Below are 21,691 nucleotides of genomic sequence, written 5' to 3' on the forward strand. Positions count from 1 at the left end.
TACGATAAAAAAGTTATCTATACGAAAATTGGATTTTGATCCGTCATTTGTTTGGAGCTATGTGTTATAGTAGTCGGATCTGAACAATATGTTCTGAAATTGTAATGTTACTTTGGACAAAAATCTATGTCAAATTTCGTGCAGATATCTTATTAAACAAAAAAGCAAAAAAGGATTTCATACACGAACTTGCTTTGGAGCGATCACCTTTATGGCAGCTATATCCTATAGTGATCCAATAATCGGCGTTTTTTTTCAAATGAGCAAATTTTTGTGATAAATTTTTCAAAAAAATTGGTAATTTTATTATTGTAAAATAAAAAATATTAAAAGATTTGAAAAATCTCTCCATCGTTACCCCGCTGACATGAGAACTGTAGTTGTTTCGATCGAGTGCTTTTCCTGATGCGAGAATAACTTCGGTTGGACTCGGCTCATATTGAGCACCTGACTGATGCATACTTTCGAGCTCATACGCATCACCTATCATGATTTTATAGACGTTTTTGAAGCACAGCTATCGTATTCTTTCCACAGCTATCGTATTCGATCCAAAATGAACAAATTTGTTTCCATTAATGCCTAATTTCTTAATCAATTAGCGCACGGTTTCTATAGTTTTCGGAACAACAACAGTTTTTGGACCTCTAGAGATGAACTACGACCTCGATTGAATTCAGCATAATGAAACTTCATTTCCAAAATTTCTTCTTCGATGCACTGTTACTGAGTTAATCCACGTCGAAAGTTGTAAGCAACAATAGCGTGGAAATGTTCATGCTCCAATTTATTTTTTTTTGCCCAGATGAATATTTTAAGGTACTGTAAAACAGTGGTTGTATGTCAAAACATTCTAAGCACTGTGTTCAAAAACAGTATTTTACTCAGATTTCCTTTACACAGAATATTCTATCTGATCAATGCAAAGGTAAACCACAGTTTCAGTACTCCTTTAAGTCCATAAAAAGTGATACTTGCAAACCAATTTTGTGACAAAAATTTGAAATCGAGATTTTTAACATTAAACAAATTGAGAACTGCAACGGAACCGCGTAGCATGAAAAGAAAATATTTCAGAAAACTTAATTACCTGAAGCTTATAGTCTCACAAACCACGAGCATACAATTTATGGAGCAATTTAATTTCATAGTCAAGCAATTACATACAAACATACGCAGCAATAAGCAACGCACTGAGTTTTTGCATTTCTCCTCTCTCTCACACCATTCACACGCCGGATGGCAATATTCGCTGAATATTTGAGTTGCGAAATAAAATTATTGAATGGCATATATTTTTATTATTTGTGAAAATCACATTTGCATACATTTTTTATAGGCCATCGCCGGCGAAATCGGAATGGACAATGTCCTGGACAATATCGCTAACTCGCTGTTCAATGGACTGTTGCCAAACGATTGGCGCAAACTGGCGCCGGCCACATGCAAACAACTCGGCAGCTGGATGGAGCATTTGCAGGTGAGCCTCGCACACATAAGACTCCTCTGCACACTCACACACACCCATACTCGCATACATACATATGTTTATCAGCAAGCGCTTTTCATTTATAACTTACACATAAATGTATATACTTAATATTTATTTTATACTTTATTTATCCGCCTTTGCTTGAGGCTGCAGTAGCCGCTGAGACTAAACGGTGTTGTGCTGCTGATTGTTGCTGATAGACAGGTCGAGCGGCAAACAAACTGCATACAACATGGCTACAAACGCAAAGCCACCACTGCTAGGGAGTGTGTGCTTATGTGTGCGTGTGTGTCATTGTGTGTTTGTTTATTTTGCTGTGCCGTGACCACTTCCGTTCGTTATTTTAACCGTTAACGCCGAAAACTGGCAACAGTCGCTCATTAATCATTAGTGTAATGGTAAATGGCTTTGCCATCAATATGCGGTCGGCCAAGCTCACCTATCAATCACAATCGCTCAGCATCGTTAAGTGGCTCAACGGCTTACGGGTTCAAAACAACAACAAACAGTCCAAAGCTGTTCGTACCGATAGAGTTTATAAATAATTTCTTTACCTTCCGCTTCCATTTCTTTTCTTCTGCAGAATCGCTCAACACAGTTCAAGTACTGGGCCATGTCAGGTGAACCGTTAGTGATTTGGTTGTCTGGTCTACACATACCGCAGAGCTATCTAACCGCATTAGTACAGGTGAGTAATGGTGTGCTGAAAATCGACAAAAATGGCAATAATTTAGCGGAGCTTTTTGGTATGAGTTGAGCAAGCAATGTGTTAATGAAAAAGGTGGAGAAATTCGAAAAAAAACCTTTAACGATGACTAATGCTTATTTAATATATTATATAATCGGCTAATCAGAGCGAAAATTGAAAATATGAAGGTGATTTATAGTACACGAACTTTTTTGTGGAATTTAAAGAAATTAAATTTATATCTGCAGAGATTTTTATTTCAGTATAAAAAAAGTTATGACCAGAAAGGCAAGCAAAGTTGGTATACATATTGCATATATATTGAAATACCTTACAATTGCCTAGCTGAACTGTGTAAAAATGTATTGAGCTCATTGCTAAAGTCTCTTGTATAATCATCAGAGGTAATCTAGTGACTGATGCCCAGATTATACTGAAATTATGGAGGGAATATTTTTTTAACCTGCCGAATGGCAGTGAAAGTATAACACCAGGAGATGAGCAGTGCAAATAGCACTTAAAAATCTGTCTGACCATCCACTCTGATAGCAAAGCGGGGACTCATCTACAGTGCGTTCAGGGCTGGTCAAAGAGTGCCCAGCCTAGCTATCAATAGCATCGTATGTCTTTGTGATAAGACTGGTATGGGTGTCAGGCCACAGCGGAATCGCAGGAAACTGTACGGCTGATGAGTTAACAAGGAAAGGCACCCGAGACCCTATCTATTACTAGATAGCTGGGCTTTACGGAAGCATAGTCAGCGCTGTGACACAATCGGTACATGCGCTGTCGCAAAAGTCTTTTGGCCCAAAATCGAAAGATCGATATCAAGTGATCTCTTTGCCTTCAGTAAGACTAGCAAAAGTCTTTTGGCCCAAAATCGAAAGATCGATATCAAGTGATCTCTTTGCCTTCAGTAAGACTAGCCTCTCCCTAGCTGTGGAGCTTTTAACGGGTCATCGCCCTATTGGGGCCCACGCCGTAGTCTTTTAGTAGCCCACGTGCGATCTTTTAATCAGCCATCATCCCAATTACTCGTCTGAAGAACAAAAAAGTGGCGAGGGCCGATGGATTGCCGGCTGAACTATTCAAATACGGCGAAAAAGAACGGATACAATATGGACGAAAGCATGCCCAACGATTGGAAATTACAAAAGGGAGACCCCACAATCTGCAACAATTACAGTGGGATAAGTCTCCTCAATATCGCGTATAAGGTTCTATCGAGCGTATTTTGTGAAAGATTAAAACCCACCGCCAACAAACTGTTTTTACTTTATCAGTGTAGGTTTAGACCTAGAAAATTCACAACTGACCAGATACTTATTCCCCATGCGTCAAATCCTGAAAAGACCCTTGAAAGGAGAATCGACACACACCACCTCTTTTTCGATTTGAAAGCTGCTTTTGACAGAACGAAAAAAAAAAATGATTTTATACCGCTACGTCTGAATTTTGCAAAACTAATACGGCTATGTAAGCTGACGTTGAGGAACACCAAAAGCTATGTCGGGATCGGGAAAGACCTCTCCGAGCCGTTCGATACCAAACGAGGTTTCAGACAAGGCGACTCCGTATCGTGCGAAGTGTTCAATCTATTAGTGGAGAAAATAATTCGAGCTGCAGAGCTGAATCGAAAAGACACATACCTTCAAAGCCGTAGATAATCTCGTCTATCTTGGAACTAGTATTAACACCAACAATATTTTCAGCCTCGAAATCCAAAGCTGAATAAGAGGTGCTATTTCGGTCTGAGTAAGAAATTGAGAAGACCCACAACGAAGAGTTTTCGAGAGAAAGGTTCTGCGAAAGATATATGGGCATTTACGATAACATTGACATACATAGTTCTGCGAATTAAGGACAGCCGCTACGCTAACTAGGTCATGTCATCTGAATGGATGAAAATACTCCAGCTCAGAGTATTCGACGACGGCAAAGCAGAGGAAGAGGAAAACCTCGACTCCATTTGAAAGAGCAGGTGGAGAAAGACATGGCTGCCTTTTGTAATTTCCAATGGCGCCAAACAACGAAAAGCAAAATGAACTACTCACTTACTATTTTTCAACTGTGTCATCTCAATCACAATTCAACGCTTCATATATTTATTCTAACCACATTTTATTTTCAAAATAAAGTCTACAAAGACAATTCCAACTAATCTAATATTTTAGTAGTTTCATATATTTAGTTAACAACAAGTTTATGTAATTTGCGTAATATTTCCCCACTCATTTATTTTATTCATTCTTTTTTCACGACCAACACAGATGGCATGTCGCAAAAACGGTTGGCCGCTAGACAGATCCACTCTATATACCTGTGTCACCAGCTATCTGGATCCGGATGATGTCGAAGAGCGTCCGCCTACGGTAAGTATGTAATATGCCACCAAAGGGATAAAAAAATGCACCTGCAAAGGGAAAACATTTTTTGAATAACTGTCGTTACCGGCGAATATTTCGTTGAATGTTTGTAAGAGAAGCTCTGTGACCACAGCATGCCAACCAACACTGGTGAAAGCTTCACTGATTTCCATATCCCACGCACACATACGTATATACAGCGAAGCTCACTGACACCTGAACGCCACTAATTTCGCAATTAAAAATTCTGTTTGCATTTCAAATGCGCTGACCCAACCGACCCAACACACACATTCATTGCAGACACACATATATACATAAGCCATATGTACTTTTATTTACTTTTCCACGAATTGACATTTTTTTCTCTTTTCGCCGTCGCTTCGCTTTTTGATCCGCTTTGTGCTAAATGCTGGCGTCACCGCATTCACCACCACATCGATGGCTGAAACCACACTCGCATACACCGACTGCTCCAATTACAACAATGCTGCAAATGTTCGCTTGTGTGTATAGGGCTGTTATATTCAAGGTCTCTTCCTGGAGGGCGCTCGTTGGGACATGGAAATAATGCAATTGGCACGTTCACATCCCAAAATTTTGGTGGAAGATTTGCCAATCTTGTCTGTGGTACCGATCGAGGTACATCGCCTGAAGCTACAAGTAAGTCTAGTACATGATCTTTAAGATCTGTAGAGGATGATCAGCTAGATGTTATCTTACATTGGAAGACACCACTCATATCACCTTTTATTAACACAAATCATAAGACAATCACTTAATATTTTACGTCGATATCTCTAGAGATTAACTTACATGTTCATATTGCTATATGTATTTTTTCTTCTTAATACATACAGAATACATTCCGTTCTCCGGTATACACAACATCGTTACGCCGGAATGCCATGGGTGTTGGACTCGTTTTCGAAGCTGATCTGGCCACCACAGAGGATATCAGCCACTGGGTACTTCAAGGCGTTTGCCTCACACTCAATCGAGACTGAAGATTTTTACTGTTGTTTTATTTGTTGTAAACTTTAATATTTATGGAATTTACAAATTATTCATATATGATTTGCTTGATGTTTTCCAAGCTATTTATTACTCTCTTCTTCTGTTAAATAAATACATGTGAGACTGATTTTACATGGAAATGAACTTCAGTATTAAAAAAATTATGTTGTTTTTTTTTAGATATTAACCCAAAAAGGTTGAAACATATTTATATAATTAATATAGCCCATATAACTTAAACTTAAACTTAAACTTAAACTTAAACTTAAACTTAAACTTAAACTGAAACTGAAACTGAAACTGAAACTGAAACTTAAACTTAAACTTAAACTTAAACTTAAACTTAAACTTAAACTTAAACTTAAACTTAAACTTAAACTTAAACTTAAACTTAAACTTAAACTTAAACTTAAACTTAAACTTAAACTTAAACTTAAACTTAAACTTAAACTTAAACTTAAACTTAAACTTAAACTTAAACTTAAACTTAAACTTAAACTTAAACTTAAACTTAAACTTAAACTTAAACTTAAACTTAAACTTAAACTTAAACTTAAACTTAAACTTAAACTTAAACTTAAACTTAAACTTAAACTTAAACTTAAACTTAAACTTAAACTTAAACTTAAACTTAAACTTAAACTTAAACTTAAACTTAAACTTAAACTTAAACTTAAACTTAAACTTAAACTTAAACTTAAACTTAAACTTAAACTTAAACTTAAACTTAAACTTAAACTTAAACTTAAACTTAAACTTAAACTTAAACTTAAACTTAAACTTAAACTTAAACTTAAACTTAAACTTAAACTTAAACTTAAACTTAAACTTAAACTTAAACTTAAACTTAAACTTAAACTTAAACTTAAACTTAAACTTAAACTTAAACTTAAACTTAAACTTAAACTTAAACTTAAACTTAAACTTAAACTTAAACTTAAACTTAAACTTAAACTTAAACTTAAACTTAAACTTAAACTTAAACTTAAACTTAAACTTAAACTTAAACTTAAACTTAAACTTAAACTTGAACATAAACTTAAACATGCTCTTTGGGTTCTTGAAAAGTTTCAAAAAGATCCGACGTTTTCGAGCCAATTTTTGTTCAGCGATGAGGACCGTTTCTGGCTCAATAGGAAGAAGAGCAACCTGAAGAGATTCAAGAACTGTCATTACATACAAAAAAAAACAATAATTTGATGAGGTTTGTGGACCAGTGGAATCTTCAGTCATTGATATTTTATAAACAAATTTTCCACAAACATCGTCTCGTTCTCAATATATCGAAAACTTAATGGATGCAAAGTTGCATAATAACAAAACGCTCATAGTTTGAATTTATAACGGTACTGAGTGGGGTTAAGTAAATTAAAATAAATTATGTACTTCTCAGTCATTTTGCACGTTTCATGTATATTTGTCGTAAGTTAGTGTATACAATTTGGCTACAACTTGATTTTTATTGCATTGTTCCGTTAAATATTTTGTAGTTTGCTCAACGCAGTTAGCTTCTTCTATTCCCACAGCCGAAGCAAATTTTCAAACTCTCCAAAAAGTTCGTCTTTCTCAGCGGTGGCAACAATTCGAGGTTTTGCGAGCCGCTATCGTCTGAGTCCAAGTCTGACTCTATAGTCATTTCCTGTATGCTGAAAGTGTCGCTAAGTTCCGTTTTGCGCTGCCGCTGAGCATTTTTCAGTTTAGCAGGAAAAAATGAAATCTCCTCGGGTTCATCACTGTGAGATTAAAAATCGTTTTTCTATTTCACTTTTGCTTTAAAAAAATGGTATTAGCGACAAACCTGCTATCGGATTTATAATCTACAAGTGGTTTCTGCTCCGAATCGCCTGGTATGGGTAAGCGACTAATGGGTATGAGATTCGCTGATTGAGACTTTCGCATCTAAAAAACAGTTGAATGAAAAATCGATTTTGATGCATCATCCAATAGTTCCACCATTATTATTGACTGCTTACACACCTGCTCTTGCTGCTGTTGGTGCTGACTAAAGTTGCGTCTCGCCCGTTCTACCTTCAGCTCCAGTTTGCGCTGCAGGATGCGACAGGTGTTCGGTGCCGGTTGATTGCTAGTCGTTGTGGATTCATCTTCACTCTCACCAGCCGTTAGCGCTGCTGACGTTACTGTTTTTGTGGTAATCGTTTTATTTGTGTTGGCTTCAGGCACAACTGCATTTGCATTACTTCCCAGCGTTGTACCACTACTACCACGGAAGACAACCTCCAAATCCGCCATATGGCTAACTGCGGCCACATCATAGGCCTCAATCATTGTGTTGGTTGGTGTTGTTGCTTTTTCCAATATTGGCTATAATCAACAGCAATACAATGCAGTAATGCAATGCAAATATTTCTACTGAGCTGGAAGGTATACCACTAGACTTACCACTGCAGAATCTTCGTAGCTAATCGACTGCTTATCCTCACTGTCTATGCCGCTATCCTCCATGATGGGCATTTCTTACCGTGGCCTCAGACGTGGCGTTAAATTAGTTTTCTAAATTTGATATGCCTTTATTTGATTGCAATTTTCTCCTACTTCTATGACTACATCGAGGCTAAATTTGACAAAATGCCAATGCAGCGGCGCAGTGCGCATGTCCGGAATGTTATCGCCAACAGCTGCACGGTTAATTGCGAAAAGCAGTTAGAGAGTGGGATTATTGATTTTTTCAAACAACCAGCATTGCCAGCACAGGTTTTTTTATCAAAACTAATATTTTAGTTATATTTAACAAACTCTTTATTTACATTTTATTTCATTGTTATAATATGTTTATTATTATGACCAATTCATTATACTAGTTTCTAGTCACTTTGCGACTGTCATGTTAGAGGTGGTTTCTTGATAGTTTTGAGTTGCTAAAACTACTAAAAATACGAAGAATTTTTTTAATAGTGTTTTAATTAATTAATGAAAATATTTGCGAAAACTTTGGTTTTGAATTCACCATTTAAACTAGTGCATAGATTTCTTCATATGCTTCACGTAGTCCATTCCTGCCCACTATCCCTGCTGCCTTAGACAATAGTCAAAAATATATAAAGACACCACAACCCACACCAGACCGTGTGTTTTCTGTCTGAAATAGCTCTTGAATCTCTTCAGGTTGCTCTTCGTCCCAAATGCGACTATTTTGCTTTTTTATACATCCATTGAGCCAGAAATGGGCTTTTTTGCTGAGCAAAATTTGGCTCGAAAACGTCGGATCTTCTTGGAACTATTCAACATCCCATAGAGTGAAGTGATGTCGCTTGGAAAGGTCGAATGACTTCAGTTCTTGCACAAGTACGCTTTCAATTTAAAATCGCGACGTAAAATGCGCTAAGTCGCCCCATACGTCAGTCCGAGTTGTTACGAACGGCTCCGAATCGACTCTCCACGGTGGTAAGAATCGAAAAAAAATAGGTCTGGGAGTGAACGAGGGCAAGACGAAATATCTCCTGTCATCAAAAAGCAGTCGTCGCACTTGCGACTAGGCTCCCACGTCACTGTTTACAGTCATAACTTCGAAGACGTGGATAATTTCGTCTATCCTGGAACCAGTTTTAATAGCAACAACAGGTACTACTTCAGACTAAGTAAGCAATTGGGAAGTAAAGTCCTCTCTCGATGAACAAAAACCAAACTGTACAAGTCGCTCATCATCCTCGTCCTGCTATATGGTGCAGAGGCATAGACGATGACAACATCTGATGAGTCGATGTTACGAGTTTTCGAGGGAAAGGTTCTGCGGAAGATTTATGATCCTTTGCGCATTAGCAACGGCGAATACTGCAGTCAATGGTACGAGATATTCGAAGACATTGACATAAAATTAAGTAGTTCAGCGAATTAAGAAACGGCGGCTACGCTAGTTAAATCAAGTCATCCGAATGGATGAATACCTTGGAAAGATGGAGAAGAACCTGGCTACACTTGGAATCTCCAATAGACGTCAAACAGCCAAAAGGAAGAACGACTGGCGTTCTGTTATAAACCCCGCTATAAGCCCGTAAGCTGTGTCTATGCCAATAAAGATGAAGAAGATACCTAATTTTGATACTTCGGCTAGTGCCTTCAACTGCAGAGCTCCTAGATATCTAAAACGAGTTATAAATAAGGCTGGACAGAAGCATAGTCGTTACTTATATCCATCAGGCTAGCATATGCTGCCAGTATGTTGTGAACTGTAAATAGACCAACGATCGGCCACCAGTCATCTCGAGACTGCACGGGTAAAAAAAAAAAAATTATGCCTGCATATCCTTGTGGCGTTCCTTTTCACTCGATCCGTCTGTCATCCCTTTCAGAAATTTCATTCAGTATACTTTCGAGTGACGGATGGCACCTTTCGCAATCTCATCCTCATCGCCATCAAAGCCAAAATACGCTTCACTTCACACCAAAATTTTTCAACTACATAATTGCAATTGAGTTTTCAGATCTAACTGTATCTATGTATGTATTTTAATGAAACACGATTTTTTCATTCTCTTTTACATCATTAGTTTATTTACAAAATTTTATTAACTTTCATTTGGACTTCTTAAAAATCAATGCACAAATCTCTACAATAATAATAAATCGTAAGTAAGGCACTTTGCAATTACAAAAAATAAATCGTTTAAATTAACATTTATGGCAAATGGGTCGAACACATAATTTTATTTATGAGTTCAGCCATTTGTTCGTTTGCTTGCTTCTTTATTTTTTCTCTTTCTGAGTATTAGTACATGTGTTTATGTGTGCGGTTGTGCGTGTGAGCGTGCAGTTCTGTGTATTGCAAAAGGATGACGTCACAAATGATCCTCGGTTGGCACAATAAATAGGAACAAATTAAAAACTAAGTTTATACTTTATAATTACATACATATGTACATATATGTATGTATATGTAAAAGCTATTTTTTTCGTTATATGTAATATTCATTTTTTCTTTGTATGCGTGTAGACGTATGTATGTGTGACAGTGTGCGTTTTTTAAGAAAAAATCATTTGAGTTTTATTACTGATTGCTTGCAGCTGCTGGGAGGAAAGTGTGGTTAAAGTAGCTGAGAACTCGCAGCTCGTCTTAGTCGAGCTGAGTTAGCTTTTTAGAGATTTATATGAGTGTGTGTGTGTGTTCTTATAAGTTTAGAGAGTGTGGCGTGTAATTTGTTGTTTTAAGTATATTTTACGTCAGCAAATACTAGTTACTAAATTTGTGCGTCGATTATACATTAATAGTACTGTTATTTTCATTACTTTTTATATATGTTTTTTGTTTTTTTTTTTTTGGTTTTTGGAATTTTATATTTTTGCTTTGAGCTTAAGCGCTGTATCAAAAACGGCAGCTTTCATAGCGCTACGCACAACGAGCGCAAAGTAAATCGCCTAAACAACCAACCGTCTCGTCTATAAAGCATTCGGATGCGAGAACGCGATTTGGCCAGCCAGCGTACATGATCGGCAACAGAACTTGGCGTAGTACTGGTGACGACAATAATGACCGCTGACGATTAGTTTACAATTGGCGAAATATGGATTATCAATACAATCGGGATGGATCGGTATCGTAGCTAAAGAACGAAAGAAAAGGAGTTCAAAAAGCTGTATGATGAATGGTAAAGCGTCTGATACTTACACTCAATGGTAACTCGCTCTTCGCTCGTACTATGACTGGCGGAATTCCTGGCCGTACAACCGTACATGCCGGTATCCTCGGACGTGGTATTGTGTATCACCAAAGTGTGTGGCTCAGCTGTGGATATAACGGAATTAAAGACAATATTCAACGTGTGCTAATAGGTCTTGTGAAAGAATTTCGCTTACATGTGATTTGTATGCGCTCATTCGCCAACAGTGGTATCGAGTCCTTCGTCCAAATTACGCTCGGCACGGGAATACCTTGCACCGCGCACTTCATAGCGATCGAGGCGCCTGGTGTGTATGTGTTTCTGGCGTCCAGTGTTAGCACAGCTTGTGCGTTGACTGCGGAAATTATAAAAAATTATTATTATTAAGTTTCTAATACAAACAGATTTAAAAAAAAACATGCAACACATTCCCATACAATTGTACAACAACCAGTAGCAAACCTACCCGATTCCACCCAAATATACAGCGTACGCACTTGCCATCATTGATACTTACCGAATGGTTGACGGCGCGGTGGTTCGACATAAACTGGTGGTGGCGGCTGTGGTGGACGTTGTGGTCGATATGGATACGTGGGTCGTCTTGTGACCGGCGCACGTGCCGGATCGATTATGTATTGCAGATATGGCGATTCAGCATTGGTGACGGCACGTGCCGGCCCGACTGCTTTCAGTATAACCTTCATTGAGGTTGGACGACCGAGACCATTCCACACTTCGCAAGTGTACGGACCCAGATCGGTCAACTGTATGGAGCGGAACATCAACGAATAATCACGTGTCAATTCGAAGCGATCGCTTATCAGACCCAAACGTTTACGATCGCGCCACCAGCTTACATGCGGCGCTGGATAACCACCGGCTGGACAACGCACTTGCGCCGGCCGATTTAAGCTTACAAGTTGTGTTGCATTCTTTTCGCCGTAGACATAGGCGGGTATCTCTTGTGGCGCTACGCATTTCAATTAAGCATACAGCAAGCAAAACGCAAATATTTTTTTGGATATTTTTGGCATTTGTTAGGCAAAGTAAGACAAGCATTAGCATTGATCAACATGCGAAATATTAAAAGAAACGGTACATGCATAATATTAGTAAAGCCAACACCATATGAAGAGAGCAGAATAGAGTTCATACCTGTTACAGCCAATTGCACCTCACGACTCACTGGATCGCCCAGTCCGTTAGAGGCGACACACACATATGAGCCACTGTCCGTCTGCCGCACCTGTACAATGGTCAGATCTCCAGCGGCGGTCAACACATAACGTCCTTGGTTGGTATCGATCTGCACAAAGGAGAGATAAAGTAAATCGTGAAGTTGACATAAAAAATTGTGAGTATATTGCGCTGGTAACGGGTGTTTAAAAACAAAGAAGTTAAAAAACCTTTTTCTGCGAAAACTTCTCTCAGTAAATCAAAAAAAGTTTATTTAACAAAATTACAAAGATTCGTTGAGCTTCTCCACTTTTTGTTGGTGTGTATCATATGGTCAGCGACTTGAGATTTGATATTGCCAAGAGAAAATGTCCACTACTTGCACAACTTTTATGTAATATACTCGTAAGCGCGTGATCTCTAAATCTAACGGAAATTTGCAAAATTGTACAAAACTTACCAAGACATTACTGCGCGACCAGGTAACATTCGGTGGTGGACTGCCAGTAGCGAAGCAACGCAAGACAGCAATTCCACCAACAGCCGCTTGTACATCGACCTCCTGTGGTTTCTTGGGTTCCAAAACCACCGGCGACTCACCTGGATAGATGACAGGTGGAGCGGCTGTGACTGGCGGTCGTGGACGTAATGTAGGCTGCGTCGGACGAACACACACAAAACCACAGCCATTACTACAACACTTGTTGTCTTCGCGACAATCGGCATCAGTGTAACACTCACGACCACAATTCTCATCCTCCGGTTGGCTGAGGCTTGGACACTCACCCGGCTTGTTAGTCTCACGGCAGACAGGTGCAAATTGTCTGGAAGCATCATTCGACACATCGACTGCGCATTGCTGACCTTCGGCACATTCGTAATTCTCGCAAGGATTCTCGCAAATGCAACGTGTGCAATCGCTATTGTCCACTGGCACGCGACGTATGCCGAAGGGACAACGCTGTGCGCGACACTCGTTTTCATATGTTTCGCATTCGTTCGGTAAGACTTCCGTCTCTTTAGGTGCCGCCACTGGACTTTCGGTTGCTACATAGAGAAAGCGTATAAATAATTAGTGTGAGCAAAAAAATTGTGTGGCGTGTAAAAATAAAAAGTAATAATGCCTAAAGTAATACAGGCTGTAAAAACCCATTACCACGTGCAAACAAAGTAAATAAATGGCATGAGAGTGCATACAAACTACGAAATACCATACAACTAAATACCGTAATATAGTATAGCTTAGACTAAACATTCCACAGCAAGACTTTTTACATATAAATATTAGCAAGGTGCAAAATTTCAAGAGTTCGAGTGATGTGCGATAGAATGTGTGGGTGGATCTTGTGTTTGGTGCGAAGAGTATAATGAGTACAGTGCAAAATGCATGGGTGAGTGAATACGAGTGGAAGTGGTGCGTAGTGGTTTCAAGATGTCAAAACACATCTTTGACATTTGGCATTCGCTTACTTGCACAGTAGTCATAGCAAGCTTCGTATGAGCGGAAGTTATTTTGATTGCCAGCGCAACCTGAATAAATGAAGGGCATGCAGTTGCCGCGCTCATCATCATAGAAGAAACGACGCTCTTGCGCTCTTGTATCATTACATCTTCCAATCTGTGCCGGCAGCTTGCAAATATCTACTCAAAGTATGCAAATACGAAAACAAAATGAGAAAAGTTAAGGCAAAAAATTACGCTTCATTATGAGTCATTGCAACCGTCGTTGTTTACCTTTGGGAGCTAACGTCTTCGGCTCCTGACCTAAAATGCAAACCGATTCGCACTCTGAACGTTGCGTGAAACGATTGCCAGTACCCTCACAACCGCCAAAGCTGAAGCGTTCACAAGTACGCGTTGCCTTATTGTAATAGTAACGTGCCTCCCACTGATAGCATGGACCAGCATCAACTGGTTCATTGCACACATCTAGCAGACGACGTCAAAGTTTGCATGATTTGCATGGCTTGTAAAAGATTAGCAAATTATTTTAGTTTTCTACTTACCCACTCCCTTGAATTCACCACATTGGCGATCGCACTGCTCCTTGGACTCAAAACGATTGCCATTGCCACCGCAACCCGAGTATGTAAAGGCCGTACATGCCATAGAATCACTGTTGTAGAACCAAGCCACAGTGCCGTTTTCACAATCCCCAGCCTCCACAGGTAAATCGCACACTGAGTAAGACTCCTTGTGAAAAAAATATAAAAACAATAATATGTATTAGAAATGCTTTTGAGCTCGTAACTACATAAAAATTTGTGACAATGACTTTAAGTAACATAAGTTGACCGAAGCTAAGGGATTACTTGGGTTTCCGGGTTTGAAAAATTCAATTTTTTTATTGTCATTTTGAACTCAACAACACCTCTAGAAAATTATCCTACATTTTGAAGTTGATCCGAATAACAGTTACGGAGATGCAGCCTTGAGAACTTGTGCGCTCGAGGCGAGCTAGACAAAGTGAGCCGTCTTTAAACACGTTTTTCTCGAAACTGTGGTTTTGAAGTTGGTTGGCAAGATTTTCCGAGAACTACTCAACCTATCCTTATGAAATTTTATACAATTCTTAAATACTTAGAGAAGAATTTTTTATTTTCGATTACAAAAAATTGAAAAAAAAAAAAAACAAAAATTCGCGAAATTTTCATCATCAAAAATGTAACCACTTAATGGAGAAATTTTGAGCTATTCTGACCAACGTCTTTGAGACTCGAACTTGCATTTTGTCTTTAGCAATATCTTTTACACGAAAATTGTCCAAAACTCTACCTGACTACCCTTATCGGAGGCAAGAGTTTTTCTGACAACAAATTATCTAAACTCGAACTTAAGTTTCCTTAACATTACAGTCACAGTATACACAATACAAAACTTTGGATTACTTACGGGCGCTGATGGCTCTGGTTGTTGCGGCGACTCATTACCGCACCACAGCAGACATTCACGTTCCGTAACGAAGTTGTTTCTGTTGCCGCGGCAGCCGGTGAACTCGAATTCATAGCAACGCTTATTGCGCTCATCATAATACCAGCGTATGAGACGCTCCGTACATCTACCGGCCGTTGGTGGCAATGAGCATGTGGGATGCTGATCGAAGCAGCGATCCTGGCATTCTTCTTCGCTATTAAAGTTATTTTGATTGCCACCGCAACCACCGTACAAGAACTCATCACACAGGCCATCCGCATAGTTGTAGTACCAACGAGTCTGATTGTTATCGGCGCAACTGCCATAATATGCCGGCAACGTACAAGTATTATCTTCGGCAGAGTCGGGTGCTGGTGCTGGTGCTACTACTGGCGCTTCTTCATCGGCGCCAAAGCGTACGGTAATATTATTTACCGGACTCAAGCAACGATCCGTGCAAGCTGCTTCGGTTTCAAAGCGATTTTCATTGCCACCACAACCGCCATAAAAGAATTCCTTACAACGTCCCTCAGTATTGTCATAAGTCCACTTAATCGCATAGGTATCACAATCGCCTTGATCGGCAGGCATATCACAAATATCCGTGCTCGCAGCCGGTGGTCCAACTGGGGCTGGGGCTGGAGCAGGAGCAGGTGGCTGATCGCCACACAATTGATTACATTCCTCCAGCGTATTGAAGCGATTCGCGTTGCCGCCACAACCGCCATAATAGAAATTACGGCATTGCTGCGTCTCTCTATCAAAGAACCATTGAGATACGTAAGATCTGCAATCGCCCGGATCCCTATCAAGCTGACAGGCTTCTCGCGAACTTGGCGCTGGTGCAGGTGCCGGTGCGGGCTCTGGCTCAGGCTCACGTGGAGGTTCCGGTTCCGGTTCTGGTTTCTTTTCGCAGCGTTGCAGACATGCTTCTTCTGTGGCGAACTTGTTGTCATTTCCACCACAACCGCCATAGTAGAACTGACGACAGCGCTCTTCTTTGGTGTCGTAGTACCACATGGAAGTGTAATCGGTACAAGCGCCAACCTCGGCTGGTATTTCGCAAACATCCTTGACTATTTCGTAAGCAAATGAGTAGAATATTTCGAAAATAAGTATTAGTACGTTTAAGAACAATTAAATTAATGTAAGGGCTTGTTGATGGGGGTAAAAACACCAGCTTCTTGACACAACAACGAAAGCGACGGTTGACACAAAAATGTGTGTGTGTAAGTGTCGGTGTGTATTGTGTTCGAGTCTATATTTGAAATAACTTTAAGTACAAGGTCTTACCAACTTCCTTGGGGCAATGATCCTCGCAAGATTCCTGGGTTGGGAAATTGTTTTTGTTGCCGCCACAACCTGTGTAGTAGAATGGCATGCACCGCTTGTCCACATCCGAGTAATGCCAGCGCGCATGTTGTTCACTGCAATCACCGGTTTGCTTAGGAAGCGAGCAATAGTCTGATTCAGCAAACGGATGTGTGTGTGCGTGTGATTTTTTGAGTGTGTGTGGTGTTTGTTGTGTATGTGAAGTGTAGGCGTAGCAATTGTTTTGATATGGCATGAGCAAGCGGAAAAATCAGCAAGCAAGAAACGAACATGCAACATAGTAAGTATAAGAAAATAGAAATTCGAAAAAGTTTAGCATACCGTTACACCACAATTAACTTAAAATTAATCAAATTTATACGAAATAATAGTGATAAAATTCTGTAAAAATATGCAGTCCAACACCAAATAACACAGGCAGGTGCAATCAAGCCTCAAACATGCGCCTATGCCAAAACCTATTGTATAGCAGAGCATAGCATTCCACTTACATATCATAATATTTTGTAATAACGAAAACTACGAAGTACAAAGATAACTTAAACACTGAGATCAAACCTTTATGCACGCCCGGCTGACGGCAGTGGTAGTTGCACGCATGCTCAGTTGGGTAGTTGTTCTTATTGCCCTTGCAACCACCGTAGTTGAATGGACGGCACACGTCCGTCTGATTGTCGTAGAACCAACGTTCGAAGTTGCCCTCACAGGGTCCAGCCTCCATGGGTTGATCGCAAGGCGCTGTAAGCATATAAGCAAAAATACATGAAAATTACATTTTTCGCACACTCAAACACAAAACTTACGAGTGGTCTCATCAACGGCGCAGAGTGCTTGACATTCGGCCAAGCTATCGAAACGATTTGAAGTGCCATAGCAGCCACCGTAGTTGAATTCTTCACAACGATTGCGGTCGGTGTCAAAGTACCATTTCTTATTGTAGCCAGTGCATGGGCCGGAACTCTTTGGCAGGAAGCAGGCTTCTTTGCCGGTATACTCTTGACAGGTAGACTTACAGTCCGACTCGGTTTCGAATCTGTTATCGTTGCCTTCACAGCCACCATACCAGAAGCGTGCGCATGCGCCATACGATGTATCGAAGAAGTATTTGATGCTGAAGTTACCGCAAGGACCGGTTGCTTTCGGCAGTCCGCATGCCTTTTGTGGTGGTTCTTGAACCGATGCACAACCTTCGAATTTGTCACCCTCCGCCGCAGCAATACCGTCCGGACAACAGCCGTATTTGCTCTCCAAGCAGGTACAACCCTCACCGTCCGGTCCCTTGGCTGGAGTTTTTTCATCAGGACAGCACTTGAACTCGGTTTGTGAACAGTGGCAACCGTAGTGATGGGGTCCTTGTGCAATTGTGATACCATCGGGACAACAGCCGAACTGTAGCGTGTGGCATGCACAGCCCTCAAATTTAGGTCCATTAGCAGGTGTAATTTTATCTGGGCAGCAGCCATGTGTTGAATTTTCACAACCGCAGCCTTCCTTATTTGGTCCACGTGACGCTGTTTTCTGATCGTCACAACATCCATATGGAGTATATTTGCAATCGCAATCCTCAAAGTTAGGTCCGCGTGCAGCGTTAATATTATCCGGGCAACAACCGTAGACCGTATTCAGACAGCAGCCTTCGCCAAGTGGTCCATGCGCAGGTGTCTGGTTATCGGGGCAGCAACCGTAAGGCTCACGTGTGCAAGGCGCACAGCCTGCATAATCAGGCCCAGTGGCAGCAGTGAGACCATCGGGACAACAGCCATATTCTGTATCTCTACAGTTTCTGGCAGTTGGCGCTGCTGATTCACAACCCTCAAAGTCTTTTCCTTTAGCTTCGGTCGTGCCGTCGGGACAGCAGCCAAATTCACCGAAGGAACATGATTTAACCACTTTGCTTTCAGTTGTGCTTTCAGGGATTTCTGTGCTTTCTGGAGTTTCTGTGCTCTCTGGTGTTTCCGTGCTTTCTGGTGTTTCAGTAGTTTCTGGCGTTTCAGTTGATATTGTGCTCTCTGGTGTATCAGTTGTTTCTCCTGATCCCTCAGTAACCAACTCCACAGTTGTTGTTGGTGGCGCCGTCGTAGTTTCGGGACATCCTTCAGCATCCTCTCCCTCTGCTGGTGTGAAATTGTCTGGACAACATCCGAATAGTGTTTCCGCACACTGAGATTGTGGACAGCCCTCATTGTTTTCACCCTCAGCAGGTGAGACTCCATCTGAGCAGCAACCATATTTAGTCTCCGCACAAGTTTTGACAATCGCACAACCTTTATCAAATGGTCCTTTGGCAGGTGTCTTTTTGTCAGGGCAGCATCCATAAGTTGCTTTTTTGCAATCTTTCTTGGCCTTACATTTTTTCTGCTTAGGAGCCTTGGTGATAAGGGCTTCAAGCGTGTTAGGTGTGCTCTCTTCATCTTCATCTGTAGTTGACCAAATGTCAACCGTTGATCCCTCAAAAGTGGAATCAGTAGCTCCGCTTTCAGTTGTCTCAGTACTTTCAGTAGGCCCACTTTCAGTGGTTTCTGTGCTTCCTGTTGATACACTTTCGGTTGTTTCTGATGAAGAAGAAGATTCTGTGCTTTCGCCTGCCTCGGTACTTGACGTAGATCCTGCAGTAGTACCAATGTCTGAGGTTGACTCCACTGACACACCTTCAGTGGTTGATTCTGTTGATCCACCAGTTGTACTCTCCTCTGTCGAACCTAATGCTGTTGATTCTGACATATCTGTAGATCCCGAAACTTCAGTAGTTTCACTCTCTGTTGAGCCACTGCTGTCAGCTGTAGTGTCCGATATTCCAGAGTCCGTAGTGGAGGAGACATCAGTGCTTGATTCAGATATTTCTGTTGTATCAGAGGAATCTGATGATGTAGTAGCCTCAGAACTAATTGAGGTTTCAGAGGACTCAGTGGTGACATCTGAAGTGGCTGCTGAGGTTGTATCGGTGCTATCTGAAGAACCGGTCGTTGAATCTATACTGACAGGAGAGCCTGTTTCGGATTCAGTAGATACGGAGGTCTCAGTTGACACTGTTGATTGAGTGACCGTGGAATCACTTGAAGCATCAGCAGTAGTACCAGTGATATCAGAGGAGCTTCCGGTTGATTCTGTTGATAACGGTGATCCAGTAGTATCAACTGAAACTGACGACTCAGTAGAGTCCGTTGATAAAGTGGAAAATTCGGAGCTTGATTCAGTAGACTCTGTTGAGTCCGTCGATATTGATTCTGTGGATACTGAAGATTCAGTTGAAACTTCGGTGGTTGATTCAGTTGAATCAGTGGACGAAGATACTGTTGATTCAGTTGTATCGGTAGATGTAGATTCGGTGGACTCTGTTGATTGAGTTGAATCTGACGAAGAACTAACTGTCGACTCTGTGGAACCAGCCGTTTCGGTGGTTTCCGCAGAAACAGTGGATTCAGTTGGCTCAGTAGATCCTGAAACAGTTAAGGCTGAAGATTGGATAGAGCTAGTTTGATCAGTGCCTTCAGAAGCAGTTGATTGAGTAGACTCAGGTGACGCTGAAGATTCGGTGGACTCAGGCGTTTCTGTTGTTTCCGAACTGTCAGTAGAACCACTTGATCCCAATATTTCAGTTGTCTCTGTAGACAGCGAAGAATCAGTTGATATTGATTCAGAAGATTGAGTGGTCTCTGGGGAAACTGATGATTCCGTAGATACCGAAGATTCAGATACATCTGTGGTATCTGAAGAATCAGTGGTATCTGAGAACTCCGTAGATTCGGTAGATACGGAAGATTCAGATATACCTGTGGTTTCGGAGGATGAACTGGCAATGGTGGTATCCGTTGTATCTGAGGATTTCGAAGATTCAGTCGATACGGAAGATTCAGATGTACCTGTAGTTTCGGATGATGAAGCAGATATAGTGGTGCTGTCTGATGCTTCCACGGAGGATTTTGTAGAATCGGTAGAGATCGATGACTCGGTGGAAACAGAAGAATCAGTAGATATGGGCGAGGTAGTAGAGCCAACAGATTCAGTAGTGTCTGAAGCTCCAACCGTGCTACTAAACTCATCTCCACTGCCCTCACTAACAAGAGAAGTATCCTCTGTAATATCAGTTCCCTCGCCGGAGCCCTCCACTGTCGTAGATGGAATGTCTGTTGAAGCAATATCGCTTGATTCTTCAGTGTATGGTGAATCACTGAACATTAGTTCGTCGGTTAAGAGGGATACTGGCGCAGTTGTTTCTTTATCCAACTCAAAACCCTCTGCCAATTTGAGATCCTCCTTAGAAACTAACCCATCCTCATCATCTTCCTCACAATCATCTTCTTCGGCATCTTCTGTAAGAGGTGATGCAGTGCTATCAACTGGAATAAGTTCATCTTTCGTACATGCTTGTGTATTGCATTTTTCAGAAAGAGACTCTATCTTTGATTCATCACAGTTGAGCGACTTTGTGCCATTAGATAAACAAAAAACTTCCCGTGTACGTTCTCCACCACCACATGGCTTACTACAAGGCTCCCAAGGTCCAGTAAACCATTGACCAGGACATTCTTTTTCCTCACCTTCGCATTCTTGCTCCGATTCCGGTTTCGCAGAAGCATCGCATTTCGACTCTTCAGCAGGTTTAATGCTTTTACCATCAAATTCACCACAAATTACAATACGTGACTGCACACCTTTTCCACATGCCGCAGAGCATTTACTCCATTCCGAAGTGAACCATTTTGGTGTACACTTAGACGATTTGCATGGACGTGAAAGTGCTGGAACTTCAGGTGCACAGAATTCTTCTGGATAAATCTTACCAGATTTTGAAGCACAAACGGCAGTACGTGTTTCGGTCTTTTGTCCACATTCCTCACACTGAAACCAAGAAAATTAGGATACATATGACTTAAATAGTGAAATTTCAAAACGACCAAAAATTCTTACCCCACTCCATTCGGATAAAATCCAATCCACACCCTCACAAGGAGTCAGTATGCATTCTTTTTCTGTTGGGGGCTTCTCCTCTACGCAGTCTTCTTCGGGAAGTACACGCTTACGCCCATTCTCCTCAATATAACATGTCACCTTTCGTTTTTGCTTGCCTTCTCCACATAATTTGTCGCACTGA

The 21,691-nt window shown here is 40.8% G+C and overlaps 3 protein-coding genes across 10 annotated transcripts in view; 1 reads left to right on the forward strand and 2 right to left on the reverse strand.

Annotated features, from left to right (window-relative positions):
• The window catches only part of LOC105225749 (dynein axonemal heavy chain 10), a 117,128-nt gene extending 111,398 nt beyond the window's left edge, over window positions 1-5,730 (forward strand). For all 3 annotated transcript variants that reach the window (XM_049449517.1, XM_049449518.1, XM_049449519.1), the window contains 5 exons: window positions 1,340-1,480; window positions 2,076-2,180; window positions 4,451-4,552; window positions 5,063-5,209; window positions 5,407-5,730. In XM_049449517.1, coding sequence (XP_049305474.1) covers window positions 1,340-1,480; window positions 2,076-2,180; window positions 4,451-4,552; window positions 5,063-5,209; window positions 5,407-5,553 — 642 coding nt within the window. In that variant the 3' untranslated portion in view covers window positions 5,554-5,730. The remainder of the gene's footprint in view (window positions 1-1,339; window positions 1,481-2,075; window positions 2,181-4,450; window positions 4,553-5,062; window positions 5,210-5,406) is intronic.
• Window positions 5,731-6,956: 1,226 nt separating this feature from the next.
• Window positions 6,957-8,187, reverse strand: LOC105225726 (uncharacterized). The gene is made up of 4 exons (XM_011204325.3): window positions 7,964-8,187; window positions 7,541-7,885; window positions 7,362-7,462; window positions 6,957-7,296 (listed from the first exon to the last, which is right to left on the reverse strand). The coding sequence occupies exons 1-4, from the start codon at window positions 8,033-8,035 to the stop codon at window positions 7,068-7,070; spliced, it is 747 nt and encodes a 248-aa protein (XP_011202627.2). The 5' UTR covers window positions 8,036-8,187; the 3' UTR covers window positions 6,957-7,067.
• Window positions 8,188-10,041: 1,854 nt separating this feature from the next.
• LOC105225727 (papilin) overlaps window positions 10,042-21,691 on the reverse strand; it is a 57,472-nt gene continuing 45,822 nt past the window's right edge. The window contains exons 7-20 of one of the 6 annotated variants that reach the window (XM_011204326.4): window positions 21,508-21,687; window positions 17,403-21,438; window positions 17,158-17,337; window positions 16,561-16,731; window positions 15,247-16,343; window positions 14,361-14,547; window positions 14,089-14,283; window positions 13,825-13,995; window positions 12,815-13,401; window positions 12,334-12,484; window positions 11,693-12,148; window positions 11,372-11,530; window positions 11,184-11,300; window positions 10,042-11,118 (exon numbers count right to left, since the gene is read on the reverse strand). In XM_011204326.4, coding sequence (XP_011202628.3) covers window positions 10,955-11,118; window positions 11,184-11,300; window positions 11,372-11,530; window positions 11,693-12,148; window positions 12,334-12,484; window positions 12,815-13,401; window positions 13,825-13,995; window positions 14,089-14,283; window positions 14,361-14,547; window positions 15,247-16,343; window positions 16,561-16,731; window positions 17,158-17,337; window positions 17,403-21,438; window positions 21,508-21,687 — 7,851 coding nt within the window. In that variant the 3' untranslated portion in view covers window positions 10,042-10,954. The remainder of the gene's footprint in view (window positions 11,119-11,183; window positions 11,301-11,371; window positions 11,531-11,692; window positions 12,149-12,333; window positions 12,485-12,814; window positions 13,402-13,824; window positions 13,996-14,088; window positions 14,284-14,360; window positions 14,548-15,246; window positions 16,344-16,560; window positions 16,732-17,157; window positions 17,338-17,402; window positions 21,439-21,507; window positions 21,688-21,691) is intronic. The other 5 variants (XM_049449523.1, XM_049449521.1, XM_049449522.1 and 2 more) reach the window with 5 other exon arrangements.

This window comes from Bactrocera dorsalis, chromosome 2 (assembly GCF_023373825.1).
Source record: "Bactrocera dorsalis isolate Fly_Bdor chromosome 2, ASM2337382v1, whole genome shotgun sequence".
NCBI classification, from domain to species: Eukaryota; Metazoa; Arthropoda; class Insecta; order Diptera; family Tephritidae; genus Bactrocera; species Bactrocera dorsalis.